Here is a 22,669-nt window from a genome sequence, read left to right as displayed (position 1 = left end):
CCCCATTGATATGTGCCCGATGTTACAAGAAGATATAGAGCCTGTTCAAGCTATGGGATTTTCTAGTCAACAACAAGGAAACTTTCAACCAAGAAGTAATCCAAATTAGCACCAACCTAGTGCTAGTTTTCAGTCAAGGACACCATATTTCAATCAAGACCTCCATTTCAAAATCAAATGTATCATCAAAAAAATTATCAACCACATTTTCATCCAAATCAACCTCCTCATCAATCTCAATTCCAACCTCAAAAATGCAACAAGGAAGCAGTTCAAGCGGATCAGGAATATCTTTGGAAGACATTGTCAAGAGTTTAGCCACAAACTCAAACATTTCAAAATGAGACCAAGGCGGGTGTAAAGACTTTGGAGCAACAAATGACTCAACTCGCCAACTTTGTGAGTAAACTGGAGTCACATGGCAAACTACTGTCACAAACAGAAAATAATCCAAATCATAGTGCATGTGCTATCACTTCGAGAAATGGCAAAGAATATGAAGGTCCAAAGATGATTGAAAAAGAACAAGAGATGGAGTTAGAAAAAGAAGAAGAGAAGTCACAAGCACCTTCAAAACAAGTTCCCATTGAAGCAAAAGTCACTCCTCCTCCATTTCCCATAAGGTTAAGCAAGTCAAAGCATGAAAGGGAAGACAATGAAATCATGGAGATGTTCAGAAAAGTTGAGGTAAATGTTCCTCTTATTGATGCTATCAAACAAGTCCCTAGATATGATAAATTCCTTAAGGAATTATGCATATCCAAGAAAATATTGAAAGGGAATAAAATTGTCAAAGTAGGTGTAAATGTATGTATAGTGTTACATAAAAGATTACCTCAAAAATTTAAGGATCCGGGTGTTTTCACGGTTCGTTGCAAGTTAGGTAATCTTCATGTTCCACGAGCTATGCTAGACCTTGGAGCTTCTATCAATGTGTTGTCATATTCTATTTTTAAAACCTTAAATATTTGCACATTGAAGAAGAACGGGGTAAGCATTCAATTGGATAATAGATCTTTAGTACATCCAGAAGGTGTGCTAGAAGATGTATTAGTCCAAGTGAATGAATTAGTATTTCTGGCAGATTTTTATCTCCTTGATATGGATGATGATGACTCATTGAATTTGAGTTCAATTCTTCTAGGAAGACCCTTTTTGAAAACAGCCATGACAAAAATTGATGTTTCTGATGGTACATTGTCCATGGAATTTGATGGGGAAGTGATAAATTTTAACATCTATGATGCTATGAGATATCCAAGTGATATATCATCCTTGAATTTTTTTGGATCTTATAGAACCATTAACCGAAGAGTGTTTTCATTTTACTAATCTCGATGTGTTAGCTCTTATTTTAGACAGGAATCTTCAAAAGGATGAAGTGAAAAAACTTTCCAACCAATCCAAAATTGAAGAAGAGATTTTGGAAGTTGTATCTTGCATGGACCAAAAGAAGAAAATGAGGTTTGATGTTCTAAAGCCGAAATTACAAATGACTAATGAGAAACTTGCTCCATCTATTGTGCAGGCACCTGAATTGGAACCCAAGACTTTACCCGATCATCTCAAATATGCGTATCTTGGAGAGAAAGAGAGCTTACCAATGATCATCTCCACAAAGTTATCAACAAAAGAAGAAGAAGAGATTGTCACCACCTTGAAGGAGTATAAGGAAGCTATTGGGTGGACTATAGCTGATATCAAAGGGCTAAGTCCTTCACTTTGCATGCACAAGATCCTTATGGAAGAAGATTCCAAGCCCTCCTGAGAGCTTAAAGGCATTTGAACCCTCCAATGATGGAGGTTGTGAAAAAAGAGATTTTAAAGTTGTTGAATGTTGGGATGGTCTATTCTATATCGGATAGCATGTGGGTATGTCCAGTCCAAGTTGTACCCGTTTTCATCAAATACCCGTTGCACCCGAGGATCATGAAAAAACCACTTTCACATGTCCCTTTGGAAAATTTGCATATAGGCATATTCCTCTTGGACTTCGCAATGCTCCCGCCACTTTTCAAGGTGTATGGTAAGTATTTTTTCGGAGTATGTTGAGGAGTTCATTGAAGTTTTTATGGACGATTTCACAGTTTATGGTAACTTTTTTCATGAATGTTTGGCCAATTTGAAAACGATTTTGCAAAGATGTATTAGGACCAACCTTGTTTTGAATTATGAAAAATGTCATTTTATGGTTGATAAAGGTCTCATACTTGGTCGTGATGTGTCTTCTAAGGGGTTAGAGGTAGACAAAGTAAAAATTGATGTCATCAAGTCTTTACCTTATCCCACTTGTGTTCGTGAGGTATGCTCATTTCATGGTCATGCAAGATTTTATAGAAGATTCATCAAAGATTTTTCGAAGATATCTCGTCCCATGTGTGAGCTCCTACAGAAGGATGCAAAATTCGATTTTTCCAAAGAGTGCAAGCAAGCTTTTGATCAGTTGAAGAAGTTGTTAATATCAGCACCAATACTTCAATCACCAGATTGGTGTTTGCCTTTCGAAATCATGTGTGATGCTAGCAATCATGCAGTTGGTTTAGTTTTGGGGCAAAGAAAGGATCGAGTTCCTAATGTCATTTACTATGCCTCAAAAACACTTGATAGTGCACAAGCTAACTACTCAACAACTGAAAAACAATTTCTAAATATCGTCTTTTCTTTAGATAAATTTCGTCAATATTTGCTTTAGATAAATTTCGTCAATATTTTCTTTAGATAAAGTTTATTCTGATCATGCAGTTATTAGGTATCTAATTGAAAAGAAGGATTCGAAGTCTAGACTCATTCGATGGGTATTACTCTTGCAAGAGTTTGATATTGAAATCAAGAACAAGAGCGGAAAGTCAAACCTTGTAGCTGATCATCTTAGCAGGATTGTTTCTCCTGATGACTCGACTCCTATTCATGATGCATTTCCCAATGAGAACCTATTTTCAACAAAAGTTGCCCAATGGTTTGCCGATATTGTGAACTACATAATCACAAATCAATTTCCATCAGATTTTACTCGATGGCAAAAAGACAAGATCAAGAAAGAAGCCAAGAGGTACGTTTGGGATGAGTCATGTTTATGGAAATATTTTGCTGACGAAACGATTAGACGATGTGTGGAATAACATGAGGTATCTGCTATCATAATGTTTTGTCACTCTTATGCTTGTGAAGGGCATTTTGGTCCTCAAAGAACTGCGAGAAAGGTATTAGAGAGTGGATTTTACAGGCCAAGTATTTTCCATGATTCTTGTGTTTTTTGTGCAAGATGTGACAAGATAGGTTCTTTAAGTTGAAAGAATCAAATGCCCCTTAATCCCATTTTAGTTTGTGAAATTTTAGATGTTTCGGGCATTTATTCCATGGGACCTTTTCCATTATCTTTGGGTTTTACTTATATTCTTTTGGCCATGGATTATGTTTCGAAGTGGGTAGAAACAAAAGCTACCCGTACTATTGATTCAAAAGTTGTGATAGATTTTTTGAAGGCTAACATATTTTCTAGATTTGGTACTCCAAAAGCCTTAATAAGTGATTGTGGTACACACTTTTGCAATCGTATGCTCAGGAGTGTTTTGAAGAAATATGGTGTTACTCACAAAGTTTCCACAACATATCATCCACAAACAAACGAACAATAAGAGGTGAGCAATCGAAAAAATCAAGGGTATTTTGGAGAAAACCATCAATACAACTAGGAAATATTGGAGTATTCATCTTGATGATGCCTTGTGGGATATCGCACAACATTTAAAAATCCAATTAGGATGTCTCCATACCGTATTGTTTTTGGGAAGCCATGTCAATTACCTGTTGAATTGGAGCATAGAACCTATTGGGCAGTCAAGCAGTTCAATATGGATCTAAGTGAATCGGGAAAGAAAAGGAAGCTTGACATTCAAGAGCTTGAGGAGATCCACAATGAAGCATATGAGAATGAAGTTCTTTACAAAGAAAGAACAAAAGCATACCATGACAAGATGATTTCACGCTAGATATTTGAAAAAGGTCAAAAGGTATTACCCTACCATTCTCGTTTTAAATTGATTCCTGGTAAATTAAGGTCCCGTTGGGTGGGAACATTTGTTCTCACTAATGTTTTTGAGCATGGTGCAATAGAAATCACAAATGAGAAAACCGAGAAGATCCTTAAGGTAAATGGTCATCGTTTGAATCCTTATTATGAAGGATTTCAAGTAAAAAAACGAAGAAGTAAATGAAGTAACAGATCCAAAGTACCAAGACTGACAAATAGTTGGGGTCCAAGTCGAGCCAACAAAGGGGCGCCTAACCGGGAGGCAACGCGGGGGTATTTTTGTCATTTCTTAATTTTTCATCGTATTTCCTTCGTTTTCAAGTTTCCAAGTTGTTTCTCATGTTAAAAGAGGGTAAAAAATCATTTTTTAGGGCAATTGTGGAGTAGCGGGTTGCAATTTCAAAAAGTGAAAAATCAATATTTTTTGGCCTTTATAGAAGCTTACACGGCCGTGTAAATGTATGCTTATAGTTTACACGGGCCGTGTAAACGACCAGACCAGCACAGATCATAAACCTCATTTAGACGGTCGTGTACAATTTTCACTTAAGTTTAGACGGGCCGTGTAAACGAAAAAACTAAGTTGGGTCATTTTAAAGGCTAAAATCGACTTTTGATGCTCATTCTTTTCGCACAACCTGCGCATCCTCTTCTCCCTACTGTCCCCTTCGATAAAACCCTCAAAAACATTCAATCTTCCTCAATTTTGCTTCAAAAATCAAGCTCCAAGGTATGAAATTCTTCTCTTTTCTTCATCTTCTTTGTCTTGCATCTCAATTTCAACCTCTAATGGCCAATTTTGGAGGTTTTGAGCAAACCGTAGAATTTTTGGATCTCCAAATCTCGATCTAATGTTTGTAATTTCTTGTAGGATAAGCTTTAGGAAAGCTCGATGAAGCATTGGACATCAACCTACCACCATTTTCAACCATAAATTGGTATAATTGTTCCAAAATCTTTACTTTGTGCATATAGTTAGAACCACATTCTTTTGGGGTGATTTTTGGTGATAAGACTAGTTCTTGTGCATAATTTAGAGTTCAAAATTTTCCAACATTGTGTGCATAACTTTGTTGAATTCATTTGGGCAATGGCTGCCCATGGAAAAAGGGCTAGAATTGGGACCTCACATATGGGTCGTCAAGAAAACAATGATGAACAAGACCAACATCCCATGGAAAACCCCTATGAATTTGGATTTATTTTTGAGTCCAATCAACAAGAGATTTTGTATGCAAACCTTATTCAAAAGGTAAACGGGGCACAAGAATTTGTGGACATCTAAGCCCTTAAGGACCTTCATATCTATAAAGGTGTCCACAAACTCTTGAAGAACATTGGTTGGGAAGGCTTATTGAACCTCCATGTAGTAAGCTATCAAACACCCATGTTGGAAATCTTATCATCTATCACCTTTGATTACCAAACACACATGCTCACCTTCCGTTTGCTAAATCAATTATGTAAGATTCATGCTGACACCCTTTGTGATATAACTGCAAAAAGGGACATGTATATAGCAAAGGGCATAAAAACTGCTATATTTGAGTAAAACTGCAAAAGATTTTGGAGAAGCATCTATTGTGAACATGAGTTTCAGTCGAGTACAACAAAGGCTACCAATATCATTCATCTAGTTCTTAAACTCACCCACTAGATTATTGATTCTCTCTTGTTTCCTCAAGAAGAGACTAGCAAGGCAAACAGGAAAGAGTTGGAAGTCTTATGGTGCACGATTTACAAGCCCGAGGAAGTTCCTCATTTTGGGTGTTGGATAATTCTGAAAACGCTCAGAAACTCCTTGAGCAATGGTGGTCAGCTTCATTGTGGAGGCATGGTTTCTATTATAGTTGAACATCTTGGCCTCCATTTACCCAACAATCCAACCAATATAATTATGGGCCGTACTCATTTATAACTTGATGTTACGGAAACCATGCACCTCTTTCACCACAATCCCAATGGGGATGTTCATTGGACCGTCAATGGTAAAGAATATCTACACATCGACAACTGAAATAAGAAGATATTAGCCTTGGCTAATGGCATCTCATCTACAAACTAGCGTCTCCAATCCAACTTGGGTGTTACTGTAACACATAGACCTCCAAGCATCACTTGTACCCCTCCTGCTAAAACTACAATTGTAGGTGCTTCCAACTCATCTCGCCCCATTCCTTTCCCCGAACACAACCTTTACATGGGCGAGTTTTCACTCTTAGATCATCATTACACAATCCTCTAGCAGGAAGTAGGCGAGATATACACGGGTGTTGCTGAAAATCACTTCTGAATTTCAGGATTACCGTAACCTTCAAAAAGAGCATTGGGCCTAGCAAGAGCTGCGATGGGCTGAGTAGGATCGGCAATCGGTTGCTCAAGAGCAGCATAACCACAACATCCATCACTTGCTGAGCAATATCGACCGAGTACTAGTCCTTCCCACGCAGCAACAGGCATCATCATCCAAACCTAATGGCCTCCATATTATCCTACTGATTATCCTTAACAGTTCCTACCATTTCCTCCACTGTCCTGCTCTCAGTAGACCGGTTGTACCTCTCTCCAAGCATTGAAGACGATGCTTATTTTAAGCTTGGGGAGGGGCATTCATCCATGCATAAATCCCGTTGCATGTAGGTTGTATGTAATTTTGTACTTATTTCATTAATGTTAATTTTCTTTTTCATTTTTCTTTATAGAAAATATTTCAAAAACAAAAAAGACTTTCTTTCTATTCTAATTTTTATTATTTTGTTTGAATTTTGTTTGCATCTAAATTTTTGCATTGCATTCATTCGTTTAAAAATAAAATAAATTAAAAAAAGTTTGATCCAATCCCAAACAACCGAAACATTTTAAAACAGTTGAGTCGGTAACTAAGTCGTTTTCCTTGAGATTAGACTTGCTCTTTTTATTGAAAATCTAAAGGAAAGCTAATGGCACACGAGCACATTTCCCGAAGCTACTTGTGCAAAACATAAAGTGTGACGATTGTCAACATTGAAGCATAACATCAGGTATGAGTCAATTCTTTGGGACACATGATTGGTCTTATGAGTAGTAAATGATGAATTCAACTAAAAATGCCAAATTCAAAAATTCATAAAAAGAATATAAAATTTCAATGTCTCGAGCCTTCCAGCGCTTTAAAAAGTCATTTCTACTCATTCCCATTTATATACCCTACTTGGGGACATAGCTTCCAATTATACCTACGGGTCTTTGCATGTTGACTTTAGTCCCCCAAAAAATGTATAGAAGTCCCTCACGGTAATAGACCGTGAGACGTCCCACAATAGAAAAGTCAAGGATGAAATATAAAGAAATAGGCCGAATAAATAAATTAATAAGAGTGTTATGTGTTATCTTAGTTATATATATATATATATATATATATATATATATATATATATATATATATATATATTTATATATACATATATATATATATATATATATATATATATATATATATAATGTTATTAAGTTAATCTGTGACCTTTGGGACTCGAACAAGTAAACTCTAAGGGGTGTTCTAAACCTAATCGCCTAAAGCAAAATTGTTTGGAACGGATTGGATTGAAAGTTCGCTACATGGGTTCCATAGAAAGTCATGAACTTAATAATAAAAAATAAAGCTAATTTGTGGCCTTTGAGGGCCAGGAAAGTAAACCTGAGGGATCTCTTTAAATCTGGCACACTAAGGTCATTTGATTTGGATGTGTTGGTTGGAATCCCGTGACACAGATTTCAAAGAAAGACATGAGCTATATTTGTAAAAAAAGATATATAATTAGAAAGTTTGTATATATTTGTGTTTATAGTTGAATTGAATAATATATTTAAGAAAAATGCTTCTCTACAAAAAGATTCCTTTGGACTTGGATTTAAACTTATGACATTGGGACTGAATGTTAATTACTTTGACTGGTGTAAGTGGTTTGAAAATTTTAACCAATCTGCGTAAATATTAGGGAATTTTTAGAAGATATTTTTTAGAAAAAGATTGTTGTAAATCAACAAATAGCTGGAGTCGGTCATTATTATATTTTATGAAACAAAGATGATCGAGCATGTTTTGTCACACACAATTTCACGAGAGTAAGACCATTAGGGAGTGGCTAAAGTCTTATTTCTATTGTTATATAATTTGAGACTAAGGCCAAGTTGATTCAAGGCACCGACGGGTACATTCTCATCTATGGTACAAAAAACAGGGTTAATTGGGTTGGATTCTTTTTCATGTTTGTTTTGATTTCTTATATTAAGTTTCAAAAATTTTGGTTTTGATTATCTTTTCTTCTCTTTTATTTTATTTTCTCGAGTTTAAATTTTTCTTGTTCTTTCTTGAGGAAAAGAAAGGTTCAAGCTAGGGGAGATTTGTTAGGTGCATTTCATGCATCCATTTTGTAGTTTACTCCATTAAATAACAATGCATTTAGGTTTACACTCATGCATGTTGCATATTTTTCGGGATTTTTCATGATGCAATTCCATTCACACACTTTTGTAACATTTCAGGGACTTTTTAAGGTAGGATCTTAATTGAGGTGATGAATAAGAGATATGGATGAATTTTCGGGACTATTGGAGCATCGAGGAGAGAGATTTCAAGAAAATGAAGATTTTAGCTTTATAGAAGTTTCCACGGCCGTGTAAATGCAAGCCTGCAGTTTACACGGGCTGTGTAAATGCATACTCATGAGCAGTGTACTTTGCAGACCCGGCCGAATTGAGCAATATACTTTTTATGTTTACACGGCCGTGTAAATAGGCAGTGTTAGTTTACACAGGCCGTGTAAACGAGGTCGTTAGTTTAAATTAGTTTTTCTACTTTCTAAAAAGAGGCAATCTGTTCCAGAAGAAAGGGGGACGTTTTTGTGAGTTCTAGGAGGTGATAAGGGGAGTATTTTGAAGACAATTGATGCTTGAAAACATTTGTATTTCACTTGGATTTTAACTTATAAGACTTGAACATCAATTTCTAGATTTGTGCTTGTTCTAGTCATGAGTGGCTAGACACTTAATTCTCCTACTTCATGTATTGACAATTGTGTGTGAATTCAATCATTTGACTTAATGTTTATTTTAAACGTTATCTAGTGAATTTGATTTTGTGTTAATTGAATGTTTGATTTCAATTCTATTTCTTTTTGGCCAATTGAGTTAGGGTTACATCACTCATGTTATCTATTATACAAAATCCATAATTGTTTTGTAAACTAGAATTAGTAACAAGTACTAAATCATAATACTTGCAATGATTTTACTACAAATAAAATTCACACATTCTAACACTCTAAAGCTTATGAAGAGTATTGAATGTTGTTGGTAAAATTCACAATGAAGTATAATGCAATCTTTCACCTATTCTAAGAACTTGTTTAGATTAGGTTAGTTAGATTAGAATTAATTAAAGAGCTTATTTTAATTAATTAAAAATGGTGAATGTGAAGTGCTAGAGCTTATTAGCATTTCTAATACCAACTTAGATGGAATTAAACAAATATCATTTCATATTTTGGATCACATTACTAATTATCCTTGCAGAGAGTTAGAGTGCTTACAAATCTAGAATTTACTTTACTTAATTAATTGTTATTTATTACTTCAGTCTTTTATTTGAATCATTGTATCTAAATCCCCTTCTTTTGTGATCTCATTTGTACCTTACGCAAAAAGGGTATAAACATTTATTTCGTGTCTCTGAGGATCGACCCTATTTACCTTGTATTACATTTTTTATTACAATGTAGTAGTGATTAAGGAGTTATTTTTACCCCTTTATTTGTTAGCTTTGATCCGCTTAACATTTTTTTTTAATACAAAGTCCTCAGTTTCTAGCATATTTCAAGTGGGGGAGAGTGGAACCTCGCAACAGGAAGACTTGTGCCATGATTCGGTTCCAGTCAGATCTCTCTAAGTTTCAGACTTCCGCGCAACTGCTAAACCTTTGGGTTTCATGGAAAATTTTGGTTAGCTGTTGGATTTCCTTTTGAATCATATTAGCCTTAGTTGTGATAGCATATGCAGGGAGTGTTTGTGCTTAGACCCGAGGGTGTCAGGAGATCTAGGTTGAGGGTTTTCTTTTCTTTTATCCTCGTATTGCGGGAGCCCCAATGTTGATAGTGGAAGGCTCAGTTGGGCTTTCGGAGCAAAGAAAAAGTGTGGTTTAGTTCAATATGAGATCAATTAGTTTTCATTGCGGTGATACCCTTTTGGTGTAGGATTGGAGTGTCAACATTTGGCCGAGAGGCTCGGAGACCGATTAATTTGGTGGATATTCGTTCATCTTGGCTGTTATAGGGGATTGCTAATGGAAGTAGCAGAGAGAGCTGATTTCGAGGACGAAATCTAATTTAAGTGCGGGAGAATTATAACATTCCGTTTAAAACAAATAAAGTAAAATAAAATGAAATATAAATAAATAAATAAATAAATAAATAAATAATAAACTCTAAAACCCCGAGATGTACTTTTATGGTTTTTATTTTAATCCTAAATTCGTATTAAATTAGCGGGGTGTACACCTAGGGTTGTGAAAAGTTATATTTCTGTACATTGAGTGTTAAATCGTAACATATCGACTTGAATTGAGTGGATTTTTTGAAGCAGGGGGCTATAGAGTAAAATAAGGGTTTAATTTGAAATTTTTTTGGGAAGGAGGAGGTAGAAGTGTCAAGTGGAATGAAGTTTAAAGATGGGGATGAGGACTTAAACCCGTAACAACTCCTCATACCTTTCACTGAAAAAAAAACCCTAACCCTAAAGTGTTCCACTCGCCACCCTTATACATCTAGCCGCCGCCATCTCCGGTGTAGCCGTCGTGAACCACCAAGCCAAGCCGTCGCCACTTCCGCTGCTGCTGAAGACGAAGACTGCTACTTGGACGTCTTATTAGTGAGTCTTCTGATGATCGAATGGTGGCCGCTATTGTTTCCTTCGGGTTTGGTTGTGCCGCCGTTGCTTTTCGCTGCCAACAAAGACGAGGGTTACCGGGAGTACTTGTCTATACTGAAGAGGGAGTTTGTGCATGACCAGAAGTTTTGGGTTGTTGTATATGTTCTTGGTAATGCAACCACCATATGTGGATGGTTGGGTGCATTTATTGGTCTATGTGTGTGTGCATGTTTTTATGAGGACTTGCTGTATGGACAATTTGGCCGGAAAAACCCCCCACCACCACCATGAGGTGGTGGCTGCCGCCTCTTGACGTCGCCGACCACCGTTTTTGGTGGTTGTTTTGGTCTTTTTCCTTGTTCTTTTGGTGCTAGTGTGTGTGTGTGTGTTGTAAGAAACTGTATGTGTATTGGATAGTTGGAATTAATAATCAAACCGCCACCGTGTGCAGCTGGCTACCTCTTCCTGCCACCACGGACCGCCGCTGCCGACCACTGCCCGAGGTGGCAATGGGTGGTCCTAATTTATTAATTATATATTTACTGAATTAGATAATCATTAAACTTTAGGAGTTGCAAACCCTAATTAGGGTTTAGAACACCATAATATCAACAAAACCCTAATTTTGGAGTTGGTCGGGACCCGTGTTAAAGCTATTGTTTAACCCTAAAATAAGAGCTTAGTAATTCCACACAATTAACTTGATGATATATTGGACTTAATGGATTAAGTTCTTAATGGGTTTAGTGAGGAACACTAACCTTAGTTATCATTTTATCTAGAAAACCGAGAATCGAGGAGCTTTATATTGGGCAATAATCGGCCGCGTATTTGGGCTGTTGACTGGATTATTACTTCAACCGAAAACAACTAAGTCAAACCTTAATAAATCATACCCTTAAGTGATTAAGTCCTTAATGGGTTAAGTGTTCTTACTTAACCCTAATCGTCATTTAATGTGAAACCCTAATCATCATTTCATGTGAAGAGGTCAATGTTGCATGTGACTATGACATGTGATCGGGTATTGACTAAAGTATCTTCATGTAGGTGATTGGAAGTGAGTTGAAGCTGCTAGAGTCATTCATTGCTGCAGCGGTCATCTACACGCATATCGAGGCAAGTTTTGCCTTACTATACCCATAGGTTGAAGGCACCAATACCGACCCACTAGTTTTGGTTATCTAATAGATCTATATCCTAATATATTAGATGACGATATGAGTGATGATATGTTAGGCCTGTATGATTACTATACTTGCTAGCTAGTCTTTGATATCTATGTGATGATTTTGTGATTTCGGGTTGGTAGTGGCGATCTTGCTGTGTGCTGATGGCTAACAGACCTCTGGGGGACCAGATAGAAGGAAGCCCCAACTGGGCGTACCAGTCAGCCCAAAGGCCCGAAGAACGGTCCAGATAGGCTGAAGGCACGGTGAGGCTTTCCAGATATGCTGAAGGTTTTGAGAGTGGTCCATAAAGGATGAAGGCCCGATAAGGCGGTCCAGTCATGATGAAGACTCTGTATCTATTATGTTAGATTTGGGTTCTGGTATTGAGTGTGCTGCTATGTTGTAGTCATCAATTAGATCTGTCTCGTGGTATTGATTATGTTGCTTGGTGGTAATAACCTGTTGAATGGTATGTTATTTGTGCTTGCTGGTTATCATCTATGGAGTGCCCTTAGGGACTATCGGTGGTCATGTAGAATAGCCTGAGAACTCTTGGTCTAGTCTCTGTTATTTGTTCATTGTTTCGTTGTGGCTGTAGAGTAGGACCATCTGTTAGGGTAGGTATCTCACCTCTAGTTACTTATGGTTATGCATTCTATGGGGGTTAGCTGGTAGTGGGATTGTATGTTGTGAGAGGATTAGTAGGCTGTAGTGAGTTGTATGATTGTTTTTGTTGTATTATGTGCTTATTTTATCATGACTGTTTATATGTCGACATATTGTGTTTGGATGGGTTGAGACGGTCCTGCTTTGTGTGGTAGGCGAAGTTACTCGGTGCGGGCCGACTATATGTCGTAGGCATAAAGACTTGGGAAGAGTGGTTTTCGTTGAGGCGGACCAGTTTACACTGAAAGCCAACAGACCCCAGAGAACGGTCCAGATAGGTTGAAGGCCCGGTGAGGCGGTCTAGTCATGCTGAAGGTTTTGTGAGCGGTCCAGATACGCTGACGTCCCGGTGAGGTGGTCCAGTCAGGCTGAAGGATTTGTATGCATGCAGTCTATTTGTTGGTACATGTTATATGTAGTGTGGTGGTAATTTGGGGGATACTCACTAAGCTTTGCGCTTATGGTTTTAGTTTATTGTTTCAGGTGCTTCTGATGATTTTGGTAAAGTGAAGGCGTGACGTACACATCCTTGGTTTTACAACAGATTGGATCGAGGGAAACTCGGATTTTAGATTAATTTTTGAAAACACTATTTTTATAAACATTTTATTAGTAAAATTTTAAAATTTGTTGAAATTTTTAGGATGTTACATCGCGACACCAAATCTTAACTCTCTAACTGACACCTATTCCCACGAAATGACATATTTCCATCAAAATCCCTAAAATACCCGCAAGGTGAAACTTGGTCAAAGTCAAATGGTCAAACCAGCCAGGTCAACTGATTCAATCCATCCGAGTCTACCTAACCGAGTCAACACAGGGTGCCTATGCGGCGCATACACCAGAGGTATGTTGGGCGTACATGAAGCCTCACTAGTTGAACACCATAGGGGTGGTTGACCTCTTATGCAGGGCGTACTCTGAGTATGCGGGGCGTACCCTTTCAAATTAAAAAAATCCATTAAGAGCTTAATAGCTTAAGCTCTTACGTCCAAAAATCTGATACATGGCTAAAATAATCTTAGGATTCATAAAGTTTCCAACTTTATGACCCTAAATGTCCAATAAGTGCTTAACACAAGGTCTTATTCCATTTAGATCTTCTAAATGCATAAAGCAAAACAAACCATTTGGAACGTATTTTTATGAGTTAAGACCCCTCTTAGGGTCTGAAAGGACAACTCAAATGTCAAGAACAAGCCATCTTCAAGATGAAATATTTTGGGACCAAAAGCTCCATAAAGAAAACCAAAACTAGATCTATGAGCTAAATGGATATAGTTGCAAGTTTTTAGCTTTGAATTGTTACAAATGTAGTCGAAATCTCTAATCCAAGTGTTCTACTCCTTCAAGATGAGCTTGGCTTCCTTCCTACTTCTTTTAAGGAACCAAAAACACACTTCTAAGCTTGAAAAGGATCCTAAAACTGAAACTAGGGTTGCACAAATGTATGAGACGGATGGAGGCGGTTAAGGTGGGTGAAATGAGGCTATAAAAGTGTTTAAATATGAGTCACACCCTAAAAATTAGGGTTTCCATATCTGGTAAATTGGCCCAGCGTACATTGATGTATGCATCGCGTACTAGAGGGCGCCATAGTACGCTCAGCGTACACCACATACGAATGGCGTACTCCGAAGGCCAAAATTATAAAAATGCTACTAGGGCTCCTTTTTCACACCATGTTGAAATTAGGGACGAAAATGAAATTCATCTCAATATAAGGATCAACAATGGAAGTACATCAAAAATAGACGTTACAATTGTGAGATGATAATAGCTTTTTTTCTTAAAAGATAGATATAAGAGTTCCAATTTACGACTAGGTTGTGCATTGGCATTGCAAAAACGAATCAATAAATTGATGTCATAAAACGTAGTGTCATGCATAATTTGGTGAGTACAATTTACAAGCATATAAATCGAACTTTATTCGTTCCTTTTCCCCGAACTGTAGAAGATATATCTTTGGGCCCCTCGATGATTTGTTGTCGACATCTGAAGTCCTTGGCCGAGCCCAGACTTAATTGATATGTTCAATTAGTACTCTGAATTTAGCCATCATAAATCAATAAATCGAGAAACAAAATCTAGGACTTTGAGATTGATTCTAATACATGTCACATGTCCGTATGATATCTTGTAGAACAAGGGAATATTTGATCACTTATCTTAGGACCAATGTCTGATTAGATTAGAGTGCGGCAGTGGCTTTGGAAAGCACTCTTTGCTATTTGATTATACTTACAATTATAGTTATAGAGTTATCCAAGTAGGATACTATCAGATTAAGGTGTCTATGATCATAAGTAAATTGGTATAAAGCTACAAATGGAAGCAAAGTCCTTATTGGTTGGGCATCATAACCAGAAATAACTAGAAATGATGTTTGGATAGAGAGAGAGATAGAGAAAGAGAGAGAGAGAGAGAGAGAGATAATTTGTTAAATATATTTTTTAATTAATAGATTAATTGGAAATAGATAAATGATATGTTAATTTGTTATGTGATTAATAAATTAACATGAGAGCACTAGTTAAATAATTGATTTGTTAATTTATAGGGTTAATAAATTAATAGGAAATCAATTAGAGTTAATTAATTATTAATACAAATTATTCAAAAATTAATTTAGGATTAATTGGAATTAGATAAAGGTACGAGGGGTGAATTGTAATTATTCAATAGTTGAAGAATAGAAGCAATTTTAGAACCCCACATGGCATGGACGGTTTTCTAGACTCTTCTAGGGTTTCTAGAAGCCTCTTGGTTGCATAAAAGGAAAGGGTTTGAATTGGGATTAAATCTATTTATTATTTAATTCAAATGTGCATTTGCCTACAAGTTACCTAAATCATAAATAGGTCCCCACGGCCATCAATTTTTGTTCATGCCTTTTCCTACAAGCATATGAACAAAATTTCTTCCTCTATCCTCTCTCTTCTCTTCATTCATAGGGTTCTAGAGTTTTGGGTATTTGTCATTAAAGGCATCATATTTTTGGGGTTGTTTTCCAAGGCTTTCAAGAAGGAATTTTTTTGGTTATTTACTATAACAATGAAAAGGTATGTAACCCAAAATATATGCTTATTTTCGATTATTATAGAGTTCTTTTAGGGTTCTTGATGTTTATAGTTTATTGCAATCAATAGAGAAAACATAGATCCAAATAGGTTGCATGTGAACTTAAAAGTAAGGGATTTTCGGCCTCATGAATATATTTATAAACTATAAAACCTTTCAGAATCTTATGGAACTTGTGCATTATATCTAATTCCATTCTAGTAAAGTCACTAAGAGTAATCAAGATGTGATGATTCAAATGATTTGAGTAAACATTTTCAAGTGTTAACCACCAGGTTCTCATGAACATACATGGAATAAAAACATTAAGACAAATAAGGAAGGTGACTGGGTTCTTTATGAAATTAACTGAAGTTCTTCATGGTCTGAAAAAAGGTTTAAGGTTCTTCAGATAAACAACAGCAAGATGAATGCTTTTGTGGATCAAGGAAGAAAAACGATATAGAAAAATAGTACTACTAAGGACCAAAGGTTCTACAGTGCTGTCAATTCAGCTGCCATTGTGAACTCGACATTATAAAATCGTTAATACAATGCACTACTAACTTATTATAGTGGGTAAAATGACTAATTTAGCAGCTAAACTACCATTTCTTTACCCTAAGCTACAAAAAAAAAAGTTAAGTTATTATAAAATATTGTAAAATAACTGGATAGATTACAGAGTAAAGAAATACATGAGAGTGTAAAGAACTTTTATTCCAATACTTGTGATGAAATCACCAAGCTTCTAATACACATGACATAATGTTTATAATACAAAATAAGATGAAATATGAGTTATAATATAAATGCACATTATGATGGTGCACTATTACACTAATAAATCACAGTAAAATGCTTGTTAATAATGCGAAACAATTATGTAGAGTTATCAGAGAAATATGGAATATGTTGATCATTCACGAACTAATGTATTATAGCAACCCCCCCCCCCCTTGAGTGATGATTCTATCATGCCTGGTTAAAATCTTAATAGGTAAAACCTCATGAGAAAAACCCCTTATGAAGGAAAAAAAACTACATGATTAGTAATTGGCATTGGAAAAAACTGACTCATTAAAAACCTTGCAATGAAAACCAAGTGATAAAAAATTAGCTAAGGAAAAGAGTACAATATATTTCCAACTCCTCCTCATCTTCACATCAGTTTATTTCGTTGAAGCGCTACACACCAATTTTTTGTACCATATTTTAAAATTTGGATGTAGGAGGTTCTTAAGTGAAAAGAATCGGCCAAGTTGGTACTTGACTGAATTTCTAAGATGCTGATGCCACGCTCTTTTTGAAGATCATGGGTGAAAAAGAACTTGGGTAATATATGCTTGGTTCGGTCTCCTTTGATAAAGTCTTCCTTCAATTAGGTTGTGCAAGTTGCATTTTATTCATACAATATGGTTGAAACCTCCTTGTTAGAAGTCAGGCCATCATTCTCGTGAATCTATTGAGTTAAATTTCATAACCAAATCCATTCATTCCTTGCCTCATTAATTGTTATAATATCTACATGGTTATAAGAAGAACCAACTAATGTTTGTTTATTAGAATGACAAGAAATTTCCTTACTTCCATTAGTAAATAAATAACATGTTTGGGATCGATCTTTGTGTGGATCAGATAAATATCGAACATCTACCTAACCAATTAACTCCGAAATTAATGAATTTGACTAGTATAAGCCTATATCCATTATACCTCAAATTATCAAAGAATATGTTTCACTCCATTCGAGTGTCTTCTTGTTGGGTAAGAACTATATCTAGCTAATAAGTTTCTGAGAAAAGATATATCAGGTCTTGTATTATTTGCAATATACATTAGTGCACCAATAGCACTAAGATATGGTACCTTTAGACCAAGAAGTTTTTCATGTTTTTCACATCGCCGAATTGATCCTTTTATTTTGCATCTAGGTGCCTTACCACCATCGGGTGACTAAATAGATGTGAGTTATCCATATAAAACCTTTTAAGCACCCTTTTCTAGATAATTGGATTGATATACAAAAACTCCATTTTTGGTGTGCTTAATTTGAAGACCCGATCAAAATTTCGTTTTACTATGATTGTTTAATTTGACTTTTTCTTTCAAATAAGAAGTACCCATTTGCAATTCTCCAGGAGTTCCAATAATGTTCAAATCATCTAGAAAAACAACAATTATGAAAAATTTTGATCCAAGTTTTTATGAATACACATAGGCTTATAGGATCATTTTTTAGCCTTATTTAAACAAAAATGTACTTTAGCAATTGAACCACATAAGACCATATTGCTTTAATCCATACAATGATTTATTTAATTTTACCAAATATACTTCTAGAGAATTAGAAGCTAGTGATTCTGGCACCTTAAACCTTTTGGGATTTCGCATATAAATGTCAATCTTAAGTGAACCATATAAATAGGCAGTAACTACATTCATTACATAGATCTCTATTTTTTTATTTGTTGTCATCCTTAATAAAAATGGAATGGAATTCCGTCAACTACAAGAGAGTATGTTTCTTTATAATCAAATCTCGGATTGGGTAAAACTTTGTGAAACGAGTCTTGCTTTATAGTTTATTCTAAATAACTTTATTTTTCTTGTTTATTTTACGCACAAAAAACCATTTGTGTCCCACAGGACTTACCCCGTTTGGTGTACGGACTACAGGTCCAAACACAATTCACTAAGTAAGAAAATTAAGCTCTTAATCTATTTCAACTTTCCATTTTAGCCATTATTTCTATTCCTACATTCCTCAATATATTCAGGTTCAAGGTCCTTCTTTTGTTCCATAATCTCACATGTAACATGATATGAAAAAAAATATCATCGATGACTCTCTTATTCCGGTTTCATATAGTTCTTGTCATGGAATAATTTTTTCAGATCTCTTCATTTTCATTATCTTTTGGACATGATTTTCTTTTGTTATGTCGTTAGGCTTTTCCATAGTTTCACTAATATTTATAAGAGATTATGTTTTCTCTTTTGTACCATCAATTATGTTTGCACCCTTTTATTTTCAAGGATTTTTATATTTAGAACTGGCTGGTCTTCCATGCTCTAGGTGTGCCTTAGATTCATTTGCTTATGTATTTTGTCCTCTTAGACATCAATTTTAATTGGAGAATTTACAACTTGTACATGAGACTTTGTTACTCTCTGAGGGTCTGCATTTGGCAATTGACTTGTTATATTTTGTAAATGAAATATCATTTTCACTTCAAGTTCACATTGACTTGAACGAGGATCTAAAACTGAAAGCGATAATTCGTTCCAAAATATTTTATTATCATGATTCTTTATTGATGGGTTTTGAGCATTCTAACGCTTCCTAAGTGTACATGCAACCCTAATTACCTTGGATCTATGTTTGTCTAATAATCATGCAAAGTTGTTTTCCAAGGTCATGAACCTATCTAGCATACATGGGGTACAAGTTTCTTTGTATAAAAGATAGAACTACATACCTTGTTGTTGAAAGTGTTCCTTGAAACCTTGTGTGCCTAGCACCTCAAGTGTGATGCCTCAAATGCTTCACACAACACCAAATGCAAAGAATAAACTTGAGAGAATACTCTAACACATGCAAAATCGACCAGGCCCTCTTCTTTCTTAGTGTAGCCGGTTTTGGGGAGAGTTACATTGCTTATATAGTGTGTTGCATTATGTAAACCCTAATGTTCCATGACTTTTCATTTCTTGATCCATGGGTTAACTCCATGGAGCATCCATGGAGCATCTTATGGGTGGAACCCAACTTGATAATCCATGGAGCATCTTAGTCCACTATATAAGATATGGAAGATTTACTTAATCTACCCATATATCTAATTAGTTATCTTTTGATCACTTAATTAATTCTAAATTAATTCTTGATCAAAACTAATTAAATAACATTATTAATACATTAGAACTTATAATATATTAATAAACCATATGTGTTATTTCTCTCATTTAGTTTATCCAATTGCATGGTGCCATGCAACCCAAATGGACCGTGCCAGGTCGGGTCAACTACTTACTAGAAATAGTTATGGACTTAGACAACTTATCCAACAGTCTCCCACTTGGATAATTCTAATAACTATAACAGCAATACTTCAGGAATCGATCGGCAATTGTAGCTCTTTCAAGGCTTCTCGGAACTGAGAAGATGTTGATACGCCATTTAAGATAAGTGATCACATAATCCTCTGTTCTAGATATCAGCCGGACAATTACATGGAACAATGTCTTACTTATTGTCCATCAGTTTGTTTCCCGATTCCTGATTTGTTTGACAAAGAACTTAACTGAACACATCAACTTAGTTATGACCGGGCCTGGTACATAGGTCAAAACAAAATCATCGAGGGGCCCAGATAAACTTCGACTCATATGTTTGTTCTACTACTAGTTGAATTATACACAAAAGCACGTTTTATAACATCGAGTTACCAATGCGTTTTCATACAATCAATGCATAATCAATTCATAGGCACAAATCATATCTCTAGGTTTGAGAACTTATATGATATTACCGTCTCACGATCACTCGAGATAAAACTCCATGAAGTGAGTCTACTGAGCGTGGGTTGATTCCAATACTCAGAACTTATGAGCGATCATGATTGTTGTAGCCATGTCCAACACCTTAGACCTCTGCAACCAATCATGACAGTCTTGATTCATACCTACTTCCAACATATGACCGACTGTGGAGAGTTTGAATAATATGATATAAACCATAACATAATTATTCTGGAAGTCAAAACATGAAAAAAGAAATAATAGTAAACGATTGACAAGAGATAGCAACACTTTACTCATAAATAACAACTTTTATTCATCATCAAATGTCAATTACACTTTACAAATTTCATAATTTATCTAACTACTAAAACTTAAATCATCCTTCAGCCCTATGCTCCGAGCATGCTGGAGATGCTTAACCCTACTCAGTCCCTTCGTGGGGGGATCTACTGGGTTCTCATCCGACGATACCCTCTTTTCCACGAGGATTCCTTCTTTTATGTGATGTCTGATAAAATGATATTTTCTGTCGATGTGTCTGGATCTCCCGTGATCCCTTGGTTCCTTGGCTTAGGCAACAGCACATTCACTATCATTGAGCATTTCCATTGGCTCCTTTATAGCTGGTACTACTCCAAGGTCTCCTATGAAGTTCTTCAACCATATAGCCTCCTTTGCTGGCTTGCTGCTATATACTCTGATTCACAAGTGGAATCAGCCACTGTCTCCAGCTTGGAACTCTTCCAAGTGATTGCTCCTCCGTTTAGGGTGACGACCCAGCCCGAATGAGAGCGGAAATTATTCCTATAAGTCTGGAAACCAGCATCACAATACCCTACAACTCTCAAGTGATCACTCCCACCAAGGGTAAGGACCCAGTCCTTAGTCCTCCGTAGGTACTTGAGGATATATTTTACCGCAGTCCAGTGAGCCTTGCCAAGATTCCCCTGATACCTGCTAACCATGCTCAAGGCCAAGGCTACATCAGGTCGAGTACAAGTCATAGCATACATGATCGAGCCTACTGCCAAAGCATAAGGCAGTCGACTCATTTCTGCTATCTCAGCCTCGGTACTAGGGCTTGGTGTCTTACTCAATCTGGCATTACTCTGGATGGGTAACTCTCCTTTCTTGGAGTTCTGCATGCTGAATCTCTTCAACACCTTGTCCAAGTAGGTACTTTGACTAATTCCAATTAGTCTTTTACTCTGGTTTCTCAAAATCCTTAACCCTAGAATATAGGCAGCTTCTCCTAGGTCCTTCATAGAGAAACACTTCCCAAGCCAGGACTTAACTTCCTAGAGAGTTGGGATGTCATTTCCCATGAATAGTATGTCATCCACATACAATACCAAAAAGCTAACTAGACTCCCACTAGCCTTGACATACACACAAGATTCATCTTCACTCCTAGAAAAGCCAAATTCCTTGACTTTCTCATCAAAGCAAAGATTCCATCTGCGAGGTGCTTGCTTTAATCCATAAATGGATTTCTCAAGCTTACACACTCTATTAGTGTACTCGTTACTAACAAAACCTTCTGGCTGACTCGTGTAAACATCTTCTGTCAACTTTCCATTAACGAAAGTGGTTTTGACATCCATTTTCCATATTTCAAAGTCATGAAATGGAGTTATGGCTAACATAACCCTAATAGACTTAATCTTGGCTACTGGAGAGAAAGTCTCATCATAATCCACTCTAGGAGTTTGAGAGAAGCCCTTTGCAACCAGTCGAGCCATATAAGTGTTTAGATTACCATCGATGTCGGTCTTTTTCTTGAAGATCCATTTGCACCCTACAGTCTTACGACCTGGTACATTCTCAACCAAGTTCCAAACTTGATTGTCATACATGGATTGTATCTCGCTATCCATAGCCTCTTTCCATTTATACGACTCAGGGCATGCCATGGCTTCCGCGTAGCTGTTAGGTTCATCCAGACCTACTAGTGTCTCATCACTAATAAGTGTCTCACCTTCTGCAGTAATATGGAAACCATAGTAATGCTCAGGTGCATTCATAACTCTCACGGAACGCCTCAGAGGTACAGACTCGTCAATTGGCTCAACAGGAGTTTCCTCCTCAAGTTGGGGGCTAAAGTTTGAAGTTCCTTCACCACTTGACTCTTGAAGTTCTTCAAGGTCAATTTTCCTCCCACTATCTCCTTGGCTTATAAACTCTCTCTCTCTCTCGAAAGACTCCTCTTCTTGCTACAAAGACCACATTATCACTAGGTCTGTAGAAGAGGTAACCAAAGGATCTTTGTGGGTAGCCGATGAAAATACACCTCTCGCTTCAGGGT

At 36.4% G+C, this 22,669-nt stretch overlaps 1 protein-coding gene across 1 annotated transcript; it reads left to right on the top strand.

Annotated features, from left to right (window-relative positions):
- Nucleotides 1–378: 378 nt before the first annotated feature.
- LOC111887555 (uncharacterized) lies at nt 379–1,768 on the top strand. The gene is made up of 2 exons (XM_023883729.1): nt 379–1,192; nt 1,299–1,768. The coding sequence occupies exons 1-2, from the start codon at nt 379–381 to the stop codon at nt 1,766–1,768; spliced, it is 1,284 nt and encodes a 427-aa protein (XP_023739497.1).
- Nucleotides 1,769–22,669: the final 20,901 nt, after the last annotated feature.

This window comes from Lactuca sativa, chromosome 3, assembly GCF_002870075.4.
Source record: "Lactuca sativa cultivar Salinas chromosome 3, Lsat_Salinas_v11, whole genome shotgun sequence".
NCBI classification, from domain to species: Eukaryota; Viridiplantae; Streptophyta; class Magnoliopsida; order Asterales; family Asteraceae; genus Lactuca; species Lactuca sativa.
The sequence above is the reverse complement of the archived record's forward strand: the minus strand, read 5'-3'. Positions and strand labels throughout refer to the sequence as shown.